At 34.0% G+C, this 15888-nt stretch overlaps 1 protein-coding gene across 1 annotated transcript; it reads left to right on the plus strand.

Annotated features, from left to right (window-relative positions):
* The first annotated feature begins 7640 nt into the window (after nucleotides 1-7640).
* On the plus strand, nucleotides 7641-14716 carry LOC144546412 (putative disease resistance protein RGA3). The gene is made up of 2 exons (XM_078294948.1): nucleotides 7641-8800; nucleotides 12143-14716. The coding sequence occupies exons 1-2, from the start codon at nucleotides 7781-7783 to the stop codon at nucleotides 14264-14266; spliced, it is 3144 nt and encodes a 1047-aa protein (XP_078151074.1). The 5' UTR covers nucleotides 7641-7780; the 3' UTR covers nucleotides 14267-14716.
* The last annotated feature ends 1172 nt before the right edge of the window (nucleotides 14717-15888 follow it).

Genomic DNA, 15888 nt, shown 5'->3' on the forward strand with positions numbered 1-15888 from the left:
TTTTGTTTCGCAGTCCATGCAGTACTGCGCTGAACAACATCTGATGGACCAGATTTTATCAATAGTCGTGCTGAATTGTTGAATTTTGTTAAATTAATGTTTCATTCCAAACATCTTACCCTGGTAATAAAGAAATACATTCATTGTTTATGTATCAATGGAGCAAAGCAAGGCCCAAGCCCAAGCCCAAGCCACATTCAACCGTTGATGAGAAGAAAGTTCAATAAAGCAAGTCACAAATGAGTCGGAAATTAGGCTAATTTTGATATATATATATATATATATAGGAATATGCTAGCATACTATGCATAGCATATAGCCCCTCCATGCAACGGTTTGGATTTCGACTTTTCAAAATCCTAACGGTCGATCCGAACCGTTCATCTTGTTCTCCATATTAATATGTGTTTGGAGACCAAATTTTACATTTTTTATAATTTTTTTACTATTTCTTTAGATTTATTAAAAATCGCTGTTTTCAGCAAATCTGGACCATAACTTTTGCATACTAAGTCCAAATCAACTCAAATCAGTCCCAAATGAACCTAAATTCAATCCTCTATAATCCTAAATAACATTTGAACATATTCATGTCTCAGCCATAATCTGAAATGACCAAAATCCCCCCTTTCTTGACATATTTTTATGAATAAAAATATAAAAATGATATTTAAATGCTCCTTTCAAATTAAAGACACATAAATGATATTTCTCATGTATATCCTTATATTTTAAATATAAAATCCATGTTTTCATGCACACATCATTATAATTGACCGAAAAATAAATCCAAAGTTAAATGAGAACCAACCACGTGACCAAAATAAACAATACATGAGCCATTTTAGTCCCATTATTCAGTTCACAATCCAAATAGGCATAAATCCTGGAATGCATGAGGTGTTCAGTCTGACCCGAAAGGTCTTTCTGATGTAATTAATGGCGGGGGCTTGCGCCCGTCGGGAGTTAAACGTCCTCACAATCAAAAATAATAAAACCTCCGGCAACTGATCATGAACGTAGGTTGTCACAAGGGGTGAACCAGAAGGAATGCAGAAAGAAATCCCCAGTGAATGCTTTCTCCTGAGTTCGGTGTCCTGCTCACGTTCATTTCAAAGAGCCAGAGCACTGAACCCAGCTGGGAGCATTTTCACTCACCCAAGTAAAATATCTGCACCGTTAGCTAACCTGACGCCGTGCAACTTTTTGCGCCCTACAGTTGCTTGTTTCGGTTGTTGGCTGTGTGGTTCTGTTAACTGGTAAGCGGTACCAGTGGTATGGCCCTTTGTTGCTTGTCTGTTGTTGGTTGTGTGGTTCGATCCAATGGTAATCAGCACCAGTGGATACTCTGTCTACTGCCCTCTGTTCATTGTTTGTTGAGTTGGGAAATTATTGTTTAATTGTTGTCTAGTGGTGATTTATGCAACTTAGAAAGTGTCAACAGTGAGCAAATATGCAACAGTTTGATAATTTTTTTAAGTATGTTGAGTTGAGGTAGCTGTTTTTTTTTCTATGTTGAGTTCAGTTATGCTGTTTTTTTCACAGTAGCTGTCACCACAGTAGTTTCATGTAAAGGTAACTTTTGTTTCTTTTTTCTATGTTAGGTTGAGGTATATTAAAGTTGTCACAGTAGCTTTTCTTTTGTATTAAATCTGATTGTATTAAAATTGTCTTGAATCTGATTGTATTAAAATTGTTTTCAGTATAGTGCCCACAACAACGCGAAGTTGGAAATGTGGATATTATGTCATGTTGTTTGTACATGACATAATAACTCGCTTTCTCGATGTTTTTCCAAACTTAAAGGTATGCATATTCATCTTGCTTAAAAAATACACAATTAAAATTGTAATTTTGTTCTTCTATCATTTAAAAAATGCAGTTGTTTCCCAATAGTTACAACAAAACAAACATGGACTACATCCGATCACTTTAGGGTAAATTTTTGTTGAAGGTTGTATTATTAGTAGAAAAAAATTAAAATAATTTAGGATGTGTTATTTTGTAATAATTTAGGATTACTATAATTTGGTGAACTTGAACATGTTTAATTTTAAGTATGTGTTGATCTTTATTTCAGATTGTTCCATTTCATGTTTCGTATATTGTTTTTTGTTTCATATATTGTTGCTTGTTTCGTATATTGTTTTTTTTTTTATTTCATATAGGCCAACAAAAATATATAGTAGCTGGCCAAATATAAAACATAATTTTTTAAAATAAAAAACAATTTATTTTCAGTTGCTTACTTCTGACCATTCTTGATTGTATAAATAAGTGACGGCTAAAAGTAAACAACCGTTCTTGATTGTCTGAATCAGTAATGGCTAAATATTAGAATCAGGATTGGCTATTTGTCCGTTCCTGATTAGTGGTACTATTAATATCGCTTGAGTTAGTATCGCGCGTAGGCCCCTTCCTGATGTATATTTTTTACCGTTCCTGATATCTGGTTCTCTACTAATGGATCCTAGCCTTTTAGTTTAGCAAGGGTTTGACATTGCACAACATGCGATTGAATTACATTTTCGAGCGACTCCTAAAGCTACAGGAGGAACTCATGTAGAGCCCTATTTGTAAGAATTTGACCATATCACCGAAGATATAATAATATTTTTGCTTAGATCTGGACTGTCCGACCAGAATCCACACGAATATTAAATGAGCCCTGTCCATCTCTTTGATGCTGGAATATTGGCCTGGATTTGCCATCTCTACAATTAATGAGTGTCCGAAACAATACATGTTTTAATCTAGATATATCTTCTAGGGCTTATCCTGAAGATTTTAGGACCTAAGACGGAAAAAAAAAATTGAGTTCTTCATACACAATTTTTTTTATTAATATGCCAATAGATATTTAAATTTGTAAACTAATAGTTAAGCAAGTTCTAAATTAATCAATAGAAAGTTAACATTCAGAATATGAAAAATAAAAGCACTCTTTCAATGATATTGCGTCATGATACTAAAACGTTGCAAGTTGCAACATATATATTTTCATAATTCAGATACAAATTTTTTATATATAGAAATTATTAAATGCAGTTGTATGAAAATAAAAAGTGTGTCTCATTTTTAATAAATATAGAAAGACCGGATTTATTGAATCCGATCCAATGTTATGGATATGACTCAATAGTTCCTATTCATAACACGATCAAATGTGGGGCCTTGATATTGTTGTCTGGCGCCATTAACAACCTCCACATTAAATATATATAAAATGTAGTCATGTAGCCATAGCCTCTATGTATATATTTGCTCAGTATAACAAAATCCTCTATTGCCCTTCCGAGTTTTTGTGACCTTTAGAGCAAATATCAATTTAATACTTATTTCAAGTAATTCAAGTCAAACAAATAACATTCTTGCTTTTGTTTTTTAGAATAGATTATATGCAAGATATACTAATTAAAAGTTTACATAACATTGTTAATATGATATTAAAAAATTAAATATCATGAACGATAAATGACAAGTATACAAATCGACATCATGAACGATAATCAAAGCTTCTGATGTACATATATTGTACTGATTGCAAATCTTTGAATCTATTTCGTTGTGGCAATAAAATATCTTCACAAGCTTATTTATGGAGATTTTTATAGCAAAAAAACTTAGTGATTTTAATCAAGCGAAAATAAAAAAGTTCATTCTTATCACGGATTATTCCGTGCATGTGTATGCGTAGTCTTTTGTGTGCAGAGGCTCCAAGTTGATTCCAATTTTTCTGATTTGTCTGATATGGCTTAGGGCTGTCAAAAAAGCTCGCGGCTCGTGGCTCGTGGCTCGCTCGCTAACAGCTCGCTCGGTAGTGGACCAAGCTGTTAACGAGCCAGCTCGGCTCAGGCTTGGGTCAAAATAAACGAGCTGAGCCAGAGGTCAGCTCGGACCGGGCCAGCTCGGCTCGTTAAGCTACTGTAGATTTAGGATTTAGCCCCGTATAATTTTAAGTCCAGTTCCATTTTCAAAGGCGCAATTATGCAAAATTGATGTATTTTTGGTCTGAGAAGAAATGATATGGACTTCAGTTGCTTGAAGATGTGTCTGCTGAACGATTTCTTAAATTTTTTGAATGAGCTTTTCTTATTTTTATATTTTTGAATTTGTATAATAGCAGTCTAATAAAGTCTAGCTCGCCAGCTCGTCAGCTCGCGAGCTAGCTCGGACTGGCTTGTCACGAGCGAGCCAGGGATTTTTGGCTCGAATGACCTAGGTCCAGTTCGCTCAGTTCAGGCTCGGGCCAAAATAAACGAGCCGAGCTAAGGCCCAGCTCGTTTACACCCCTATATGGCTACATGACTACATCTTTTGTTTGTATGTGTAGTCTTTTGCCCCTATATTTGTTTTCTATGTGTTGTTGAGAGAGTGCACCGTGATTCACGCACCTGACCCAATCTAGGACAATTCTGACTGTACTAGCTATCAGATAATTAATATACCAATAGATGCTTATATACAACTAATATTATTTTTGGGCCTTCTTGGGTTTTGGGATGTTATACTATTTTAGATCCTTATATACAACTAACTTTGTTGGGCCCTCTTAGATTTTGAGGTCAGAAACCATCGCCCTGGGTACCCTGAGTCAGGGTCGGACCTGATATCTTCTAGAAAAAAGAGGGTCCTATTGAAAAACTAGTTATGAAAATTCAGGTGTCAATTTTAAATTATCTTCATAGTTTTCTTTAAAAAATAAAAAAAAGTACAAATATTAGTTAAACTTTTTACAAAAGTTAAAAGACGATTGACCTGAAATGAGTAAATCCACCATGTGCTCATTTTTTTTCTTACCCACCTATCAAAAATTCTCACAGTTCCAGCCACCAACTTGTTTCATCATGGCGGCTAAACTCTCTTGCTTCGTTGGAATTCGATTAAACAAAAATATTATCTGAGGGATGAGGTCGGATAACAAACTGTTTCTCTATGATGCAGTTAATTAATTACATAATTAAATAAGCTTTATTGAGACGGCATATCATAACTGCAAATTACTATAAAAATAAACAGATAAAGACCATTAAGAGAATCAGAGAACAAGTTGTGGTTAGCACGTAATATATATATATATATAGAGACTGGCTAATGTGCTTCCATAAGCACTTGGCCCGAAGTGCTGCCACCCCATTTTCGATTTTTCAAAATCCAAACAGTCGATCCGAACCGTTCATCTTGTTCTCCATATTAATATCTGCTTGGAGACCAAATTTTACATTTTTTGGAATTTTTTTGCTATTTATTAAGTCACTTTGAAAATCACTGATCCAACGGTGAACCCCTGATTTTACTGTTTGGCAAGCCACCGTTGGATCAGCGATTTTCAAAGTGGCTTAATAAATAGCAAAACAATTCCAAAAAATGTAAAATTTGGTCTCCAAGCAGATATTAATATGGAGAACAAGATGAACGGTTCGGATCGACTGTTTGGATTTTGAAAAATCGAAAATGGGGCGTAAGCACTTCGGGCCAAGTGCTTATGGAAGCATATTAGCCACACTCTCTCTCTCTATATATATATATAAGTTGTTCTTTACAGCTGGATTAAATTTGTATTGATGCCAGCTAGCTGGATTAAGAACGGGTTATGATAAACAATATATATATATATATAGAGTACGGCTAACGCGCTTCCTCTAGCATATGGACCGAAATGCTTCCGGTGGAAAGTTGAAATTTCAAAATCCAAAAAGTCGATCTGAACCGTTCATCTTCTTCTCCATATTAATATCTGCTTGGAGACCAAATTTTACATTTTTCTGAAATTTTTTACTATTTATTAAGCCATTTTGAAAATCGCTGATCCAACGGTAGATTCTGATTTTTACTGTTTGGTAAGCCACCGTTGGATCAGCAATTTTCAAAGTGGCTTAATAAATAGTAAAAAATTTCAGAAAAATGTAAAATTTGGTCTCCAAACAGATATTAATATGGAGAAGAAGATGAACGGTTCAGATCGACTTTTTGGATTTTGAAATTTCAACTTTCCACCGGAAGCATTTCGGCTCATATGCTAGAGGAAGCGCGTTAGCCGTACTCTATATATATATATATATATATATATATATATATATATGACATATGACAATATATAATAAATTACAAACCTATACATGTTCTCCACGATTTGTAATGGGCTGCACGTATACTAAAGAATACCTAATTAAAAATTATGAAAGGTCGTTCAATCTGACGTCAAATTAACAAAAGGGGCTTAATTTTCATCTGGTCTAGTTTTGCGCTTTCAATTTAACGTCATTTGATGTCTAAGATATATGGTGAACTAAAAGATGCCAAATATATTTATAATTAATGTTCTGATCTGTATTATTGAATTGACTATTTGTGCAATGTGTCTCTTTCTCAAAGTAACGGGTGAAGTATCTTTTTCCATGATCTCATAACATATACATATTATATATATTAGCACAAAATAATAATTGGGAATTGGTTACCGAGAGAGTAGATATCGGGAATATGTGGCTCCTTATTTTTTGTGATTCAATTCCAAATAAATTTATAGACAATTCAGAAATTAACAAGTTATGGTCAGCACCTAATATATAATTAGTTGCTATATATGGACAAATGGATTTAATTTGTATTGGTGCCTGCCCCGGCCTTATCCAGAACGGCATGCCACGTTCATATGACATACGACAAAAAAAAAAATGAAAAATTATATATGAACCTATACATGTTCACGATGATTTGCAATAGTCCGTATACTATAATTAAAATGCCTATAAACACTTTGAAAGGTCATTTAATTGGACGTCAAATTAATGAAAGGCCATTTAATTTGTTACTAAATTCAGTTTAAAAACAAATAGAGCAGAATCCAAAAAAAAAATTAGAATGCCAAACAAAATTCTTAATTGCAAAAATTCAAAACACAAAACAGAATAAAAAAAAAATGGTGCGCCTCTCAGTACGCATACCCATCGGTGCGCCTCCCTAGTACGGGTATCCATCGGTGCGCATCCCCCATCCACGCGCCATTCCAATTTGGTGCGCGGGCTGGATAGGCATGGGTGGTAGGTTTTGAAACATGTCGATTAGTGTGGTATATGTTTAATTATGATTTTTTTAGGTGCCAAGTAAAAAAATTTTGGGCGTGCATTACCATGAAGCTGAAAATAAAATAACTGAATAAGGAAAAATGGAAACAAATAGTAAAATAAACAAGATGAAGACTAACTTCTACTCTATGCAAAGTGAACCTTAATATGCTCTAACTTTTTACAATATATTAAAGCTGTAACTTCTACTCTATGCTCCAACTTTCCGACTGGTTGCTGTGGTTCATTGTGGCCCAAGAGTCGCAAGATATCGTCCCGACTCAAGGTGGATCGTCTCTGCCTAAACTCTGGCCAGGGTTCATACCGGCCCTTAGGCTGTAAATTTCCATACTGGCTTAGCTACGTTTCAGAAGTAGACTAAATTTTTATTTTTTTAATTACTTCTTCAATATATTAAAGCTGGTCAACGTCATATCGCTCTCCAACCTCTGTCTTCCAGCTCAGCGTGAACTTATCTTTCTTTTATACTGTTGCAGGGAAGCTACTCAAATCGCATGGGTCAAGGAAATGAATAATTCAGACCTGATTGCCTCCACATGTGCCAAAGAATCGATGCTATATAATTGTATTCCTTGCCCAGCTCATCCCCGCTACCAACTATATACTTCCAAATTACCCCATTAATCAACTTTCCCCGTTTATTCCAATCTCCCTTCCTCTGAGCACTACCTTCAGCTCTCATTCAAGCAAACATGGCAATGATACTCGATGCCTTCCTTTCAAACTTTAGCAAATTTCTCATGCAAATGGTGACCGATGAGGTGGGCATGTTGCTTGGCATCCCTGGTCAGATTGAGAAGCTTGGTGAGACTGTTCATGACATTCAATGTGTCCTTGCTGATGCCGAGAGAAAGCAGAGCAATGACAGGACCATTGAACGCTGGCTCAAGCAGCTCAAAGATGTCATGTATGATGCCGACGACGTTATCGACCACTTTCAGATCAAGGCAAAGGAGCGCCTTGCCGGCTTTCCTTTGCTGTCTTGCTTCCGCAACCCATTCTTTTCTCATGAGATAGGTTCTAAAATCAAGGATATAAATTCGAGATTAGAGGAGATTGCCAAGAGAAGGGCTGATCTGGGTTTGACCCAATCACAAATCTGTCCTGGGCCTTCTCATCAAGTTCGTCGAGTGGACTCAATCATTAGCATCAAAACTGATCCCTTGATTGTGGGAGATGATATTGTGGGAGAAAAGATTGAAGAAGATACAGAGATACTAGTAAACTGGCTAACTGAAGAAGAGAAGGGTGTGAGAGAAAATGTTGGTGTTGTTGCTATAATAGGTATGGGAGGAATTGGAAAGAGTACTCTAGCAAAAAAGATTTTCAATGATCAGAGAATTGGAGATGAATTTCAGTTAAAAATTTGGGTATGTGTCTCAAAGGAGGTTAAAGGAGTAGAAGTGTTGAAATGTGTGATCCAAGAGGCAGGAGAAGAGCCTCCTAACACCAATGAAAGATCGATATTGGTGCCGAAACTCGGGAGTCTCGTCAAGGGAAAAAAAATATTTCTTATTCTCGATGATGTTTGGGAAGAGAGCCAAGCAGTTTGGGAAGGCCTGTTGCGGGCTCCCATGAGTAGGGGAGCACATGGGAGTAGGTTACTTATTACCACTCGAGATGAAAGAGTTACAAATGGAATGAGAGCAACAAAATCACATCGAGTGGAGAAGTTATCCAACGACGATGGCTGGTCCTTATTAATTAAACAGGTATTGCTGAAAACTAAGATGGTACTTTAAAATTTCACATAATTTTGAATTAATATTATTTTGTTCATAAGTTGCATAAGATCTCCTTAATATGAATTAATATTAATGTGTGCTAATTTAAAAATACTTGATGGAAAAAAAATGCAGTCAATTAGATAAGAAAATTACCCATGCCATTATAAGTAATGTCACAGCATGTGTGCCGTATGACATGACTTTTTTTTTGAGGAAAAATAAGGATCATAATCCTTATTTGCTGTATTGATATTAAGGCTTCAAAATGAAAGCTGTCTTCCAGATTTGCAAAATGTAATTCAACAATGTTGAATCGAGTATGCAATTTTAAAAAAAAAACAGCAAAAGAGAAACAAAACATGATTTCAGGAAAGAACAGGAAAACATAAAATTCCTGTAATGAGCATGACAGTGTGAGAATTTCCACTGTTCTAGCACTTCTTCTATTAGTTCCTCCATGCTTTTAATGTTTTCTTTAAAAATCCTTGAACACCTCTCCCTCCAAATAATGAACATTGCAATTAACAGAACATGACTGACCTCCACTATCTTAGTCATGTCACGTAAATTGATTTCGTTACATCATGTGACACGTCACGTGACAAATTTTTTCACAACATTATTTCTTAATAATAGTTTATTTTGTAACAATTTCTTATATTTTTTTTGGGTACGTTTAGATCGTACAAGGATTAATGTAAGAATAGCGATTTTTGGGTTAGTGGTTGAGAATAGTGCTAACCCAAGAAATTCAAGAATAACACTAACTTTGGCTATTCCGGATTAGTGAAAATATTGTTTGGATTGTAGATTTAGAATAACAATTGAGGGAAGAAATATAATAATGATTTATTTGTTTTTATCTTTTTAGCTAACTTTTATATTTATAATGGCTTGTTAAATATATATGAAGCATCATATTTTTCAATAATACTTCAATCTAATATTTAAATTAATATTGTATTATATTAATATTTAAACTAATATTATTTTATTTTTAAATTAATATTTAATTTAGTATTAAATTTAATACTAATCTAATATTTAAACTAATATTATTTTATTTTTAATTTAATATTTAGTTTAATACTAATTTAATATTTAAAGTAATATTATATTACATTTAATATCCAAAAAATATTATATTATATTATATTTATTTAATACTAATATAATATTTAAAATAATATTATATTAAATATTTAAATTAATATTTTATTTAATATTAATCTAATTTGATATTATAGTTATTAAATACTAATCTAACATTTAAGTTAATATTATATTACATTTAATTTTTAAATTAATATTATATTACATTTAACATTTAAACTAATATTATATTATATTTAATCTAATATTTTATTTTATACTAATCTAATATGATATTATATTTATTTAATATTAATCTAACATTTAAAATAATATTATATTATATTTATTATTTAAAAATGACTACAATATAATATTTAATCTAACATTTTATTTAATAGTAATCTAATTTGATATTATATTACATTTAATATTTACACAAATATTTTATTTAATAGTAATATAGTATTATATTACATTTAGTACTAATCAAATATTTTATTTAATACTAATTCAATATTTAAACATACTCTAATTGAGAGGAATCAAATATTTTATTAATATCACTAATCCCCTTAGAGCTATTCTTGCTAACCCACCATTTCTTTGGATTAGTAGAATAGAGCTATTCTTGAACTAATCCAATTTGCTAATTTGTGTTTAGATCACCAAGATTTGAGAATAGTGGAACTAATCCAAGAATAACTCTATTCTTGGGTGATCCAAACACACCCTTTATATTTTGTTATTATTTTCTTTGAACTTATTTAAACATGAAATAATAATTAAACACGATCAATCACATCACACGAATAGTCACAGGATCTAGAATGACCACACATGACGTGACTGTCCTCCACCATTTTAGTCACGTCACGTAAAATTAAATTTTAATCACATGAGGTGACATTTTGTCCACCATTTTTTCATGTCACGAAAATTTAAATTTTAGTCACGTGATATGACATGACGTGACTAAGTCACGGCATGACAGTCACATCACATCACATCTTTCCTTCTGTACAGTCAAATATAACATTTTTTTAAGTCCGTGGCGGAGGGAAGGTGGGAAGAAGGGTCCTTGAATAAAAAGAAAAGAAAAATAATCTAATGTTTGTTGTCCTCTCTCATAAAACTAAAATTGCACAATGCTAACTTTAGCCCCTCCAATTATTCGGCCCTGCATTCAGTGAGCTAGAAGCTCTCCGACATTTTGTATTAATAAACAAAAATTCTGTACAAGTTTGTGGCTAACGAGTTGCCGTCAAATTAAAATATATACATCGCCACTAAATTAACAAGGAGATAAAAATTGCAAGATAAACTCCTCTATATCCCTGTTCCTTCCTCTCATGGCAGCTCTATCCACTGACGTATTTGTGCTGCTGTCTCTCGTGCCAGCAGTGCTGCCGATTTGGATTCATTTGAGAAAAAATGTCTATTTCTCTCACACCATATAGGCCATGCCCCTGTTGAAACAATTGTTTGCTGTGAGTACTGGTATGCCCGTGCTGGACGACCTTTGTACCCGTCAACTGTATTGTACCAGTAATCAGTACTGGTATGCTGAGTTCACAAAACTTTCTCCAAAAATTTCTGGAGTATATACATGACCCCAGCATATGGTCCCTTGTCTCAACCATTTGATTCAAACACACCCCGGCATAATATTGCATCCTCTGGATATTAGTGTATCTTGGGTGAGAACTCTATTTTGAATGACCTTAATTTCATTTCGAATTTTATTTTAGAAGTTGACTTTAGGATTTTTATTTGCAGAGGCACCACTGATTTCACCACTGATTAAAAAAAAAAAAACTCGTACCGTTCATCAAACAAAGTACATTTATAATAAAATAAAATGACTTCAGACCATACTTTCTCACATGTCTTTGACCTCTAGAAGTATAAAAATACACAGCGCAGTTAAGGTGGGTGAAACTAATAGTATGTCTTGAGCGAAATTAATGTTTCCCTTTGTTTACACTCGGCTATACTCTACTTCCAATATTCAATTTCCTCCTTTACAATGTGTTGGATGCTGTGCTTCCGACCACATTTTAATGTGTTCTATGTAGTGTTTAAAATGTATCACAACTAGTTGCCTAATTTTGATATATATTATTTAATCGTTATACCTCTAAATTTTTTAATACACTGGGCATTAATTTTGAAGACTTCAGTTATAGAAACATTCAAAGTTACTAACTTCAAGTTCATATAATTATATGATAGGTACTTCCAAATGGGAATGAGAATGAGATTGAAGATCACCGGAAAATGGGGATGCAAATTGTAGAAAAATGTGATGGTCTGCCCCTTGCCATCAAAAACATAGGTGGTGTACTTTGCACAAAGGGTAATTCGAGAGAAAATTGGCAAGCAATTCTTAGAAGCAACGTATGGTCTATGAAAGGGCTCCCGGGAGATGTCCATCGGGCGATCTATTTGAGCTATGAGGACCTTCCACCGCCTTTGAAGCAGTGTTTCATCTTTTGCTCCCTCTTTCCAGAAGATTCTAAGTTTACCAAAATCAATTTAATCTATCACTGGCTAGCAGAAGGATTTCTTCAAGATAAGGAAGATTTTTTCGAGTTGGGAAATGAGTATTATACAGAATTACTGCAGCGCAATATTTTCGAAGATACCGGTGCATACGTTAATCAACAAGAATGCAAAATGCACGACATTTTGTGGTCTTTCGCTTGTCAATTAGGAAAAGAAGAGAACTGTCTATTACAGGGGGGACAAGCTCTATCTAGGTTAGAGGGTTCCATGAAAGTACGAAGGCTATCAATAGAAGGAAATGAGGTAAACATTGAATTAATTAAAAAGGAAAGAGGATTGAGAACATTGATTTATTTTGAACCTAGAATTCCACTTGATGATCTGTGTAAAGCCTTTTCAAATCTCCGCACACTAGATCTCGGTTTGTCCGAATCCAATTTGTCAAGCCTACCAGATTCTTTGTGTGATCTTCTACATCTGAGATACTTAAATGTCAATAATACAAAGTTAGTAAATATTCCAAATTCCATAGGAAATCTAAGAAATTTAGTGTATTTTACTTGTTATGGCTGTGAAGAGTTGTCACATGTCCCCCCAAGCATTGGTAATCTACGGGAACTAAGGTATCTTGATTTTAGAGGTACAAAGGTCGAGGCAATCCCAATGGAATTAAATAATCTAGAAAATCTATCCCATCTATTTGGCTTTGTGCCATACAAGAATAGTTTGGACGGATTTAGTAGCTTAGATGGGTTAGAATCTTTATCAAAACTCATTCTTCTTTCATTAGTGGGCTTAGAGAGAGTATCTGATAGGAACATAGCAGAAAGAGCTAACCTTAGGAGCAAAAATCTATTGCTAACATTAACCTTTGAGTACACCTCGTTGAGCTCAGAAGAACAACTTTCACAAACTGATGAGAAGAAGATATCAGCAGAGGATGTTTTAAATGAACTTTGTCCTCCACGTTCTCTAAATTTGATTGTGATTGATGGTTATTTTGGGAGATGCCTTCCTAATTGGTTGAATTTGGGAGCAGGCCTTCCCAACTTGCGAGATATTTTTATTAGGTATTGTGCTTGCTTTGAGGTGCTTCCCATGTTAGGCCAACTCCCCAATTTGGATAGACTTCAAATAGAAGGTGCATATTCAGTCAAGAGGGTGGGAGAAGAGTTCATGCAGGGAGATATCAAAAGCAGAGATCCAATAGTTCATACAATAAGTGGTTCTGCTAGACCGGCATTTCCCAAACTAAATGTTCTATCCTTTGAAGAGATGCCCAATTGGAAAGAGTGGCAGTGGAATAAGGGACAACTAGCCATGCCAAAGCTCATGAAATTATATATTATCGATTGTCCCCAATTGAGATCTCTTCCAGAGGGTCTTTTGCTCTATGCTACTTCTTTGGAGTTCCTACAAATTATAGGTGCTGATAAGCTGATTACCGTAGAGAATATCCCGTCAATCAAAGATATTCGGGTTGTTAGAAATCCAAACTTGACGAGGATTTCAAATTTGCCCAGCATCTCGCATATTTATATCGATAACTGCCCAAATTTAAATGATGTAATGAACCCTAAAGCTTTACGGTCCATGGTGTTATGTGATTATGCAATGAAATTCCTACCAGAATACTTGACGACCATAATGACACACAAGCTAACAATTGGGTGTGATGAGGAGCTGCTGCTGAAGATTGCAAACCAAGGAGAAAGTGGTTCTGAGTGGCACAAATTCAAGCACATTTCCAAGGTGAAGTTTAGGACAGAGGATGATTCGCTCCATGTGACATACCAGAATACACCATTCAGTTTCACCACCAATGTCAATGCAAGTTCAGATGAAACCTGATGTTGGCATAGTTATTTTTTCGTTCAGGTATGTTATTCCTCTGCTTGCTGTAACTAGCTTTATCATATCATGTATTCTATTGGGATTTCTCATTCATTGGTTATATTCATAAAATGCCCATGACACTTCTATGGTAATCTTGGTATAATCATTCCCATCGATTTCCACTAATAGAAACCATACAAAGTTTTACTGGTATACCCCTCTGGTACCCATACAAGAGAAACTTTAATAGTTTTTATTTTATGCTTTATTTGATTGTAAATTCAACAGATCTTTTGATACCCCATAGAGTATGTACCATTAATAATTTGAAATTGTCTGGTATGTTACTTTGTATGTACCATTAATTACTACGAAGAAATCACCACAATTTCCATACATTTGAATTTCATAGTCTTGTGTTCAGTTATGCTATAAGAAATAAATTAGGATTATGTAAAGCAACGTAGATACAAAAAGTTCCATAACTTAAATTTGCCAGATTTCTGTTTGCTTTTTGTAGATTTTGCATCCAGGAGCCAAAGCTTGAGAACGGCACAAGAAAGGTTATTTTTTTTTCTTCAATTATTTATTCTGCTTTATTATTCCTGTCTTGTAATTCTTTGGTCTGGGCTTGCTTTCTTAATTTCTTATTTGAAATTTTCTTTGGTTCTCCTTTTCCATGCTATAGATTCTGTTGTTCTGTTGAATAAGGATTTGGTTGATATAAACTCTTTTAAAGATTTTTGAGCCTTAGAAAAGCAAATGGCAAAATTGTAGAGTTAAGAAGGAAAAAATAACGCATTTCTTATTTTTAATATAATGGATATGAAGTTTGCGTAAATAAGATCTGTGTGAAAAGTTTGTGTATATATTTTTTGCGAATTGCAGTGATATCAAATAAGCATTTTAATTCATTTATTTAAACTAAGAAAATACTATATTTTATTATTAATTTAAAAGTGGACTGTGTTTTTATTTTTCATAACTCTAATATTTTTTTAGATACAAATATAATTAACTCTCCCACAACAACAGAATATATTATCCTAGTCACTGGAACAAATTAATATTAGTTATTTAATATTAATCAGTAACCTAAATAAATCAAAACCTAATTGAGTCTTGATTGTTTAACACAACAATACATAATGAACAAAAAGTATTGCAACGTAATTTTTTTCTGTCAAAGATAAACATAATTTCCTTCCTCATGAGATAATTAGGTAAATATTTATTTGTTTTATAATCATTTTTTTCATTTTTCCCCTCACTCCCTCAGAAAAATAAATAATAACAATAAGATTCATGACATGAGACCACAGCAGTACAAATCAGGATAGTAAATTGAAGAGTAAATGAAATAGGATACAAAATTTAAATTCTGATATGCCATCTCAGGTGCAAAATTCTGACGCGTCAGAGCTGAGGCTCTACCCGCATAGTGACGGTCATGGCCACGACTTGTTTTTCGGGTCAGGTTCAGGTTCACTGATGAGTTTGAACAACTTGGCGAGTGGACTTGGGATGGGTTTGGACGAGGACATGGATACCCGACCCGGTAATAGTGCATTAGATGGAAGGAGACTAGCATGTAAAAGGAACAATATAGAGACTGGAGCCCACGGTCAGACTTCGGA

This window comes from Carex rostrata, chromosome 29 (genome assembly GCF_964058835.1).
Source record: "Carex rostrata chromosome 29, lpCarRost1.2, whole genome shotgun sequence".
Classification (NCBI taxonomy): Eukaryota; Viridiplantae; Streptophyta; class Magnoliopsida; order Poales; family Cyperaceae; genus Carex; species Carex rostrata.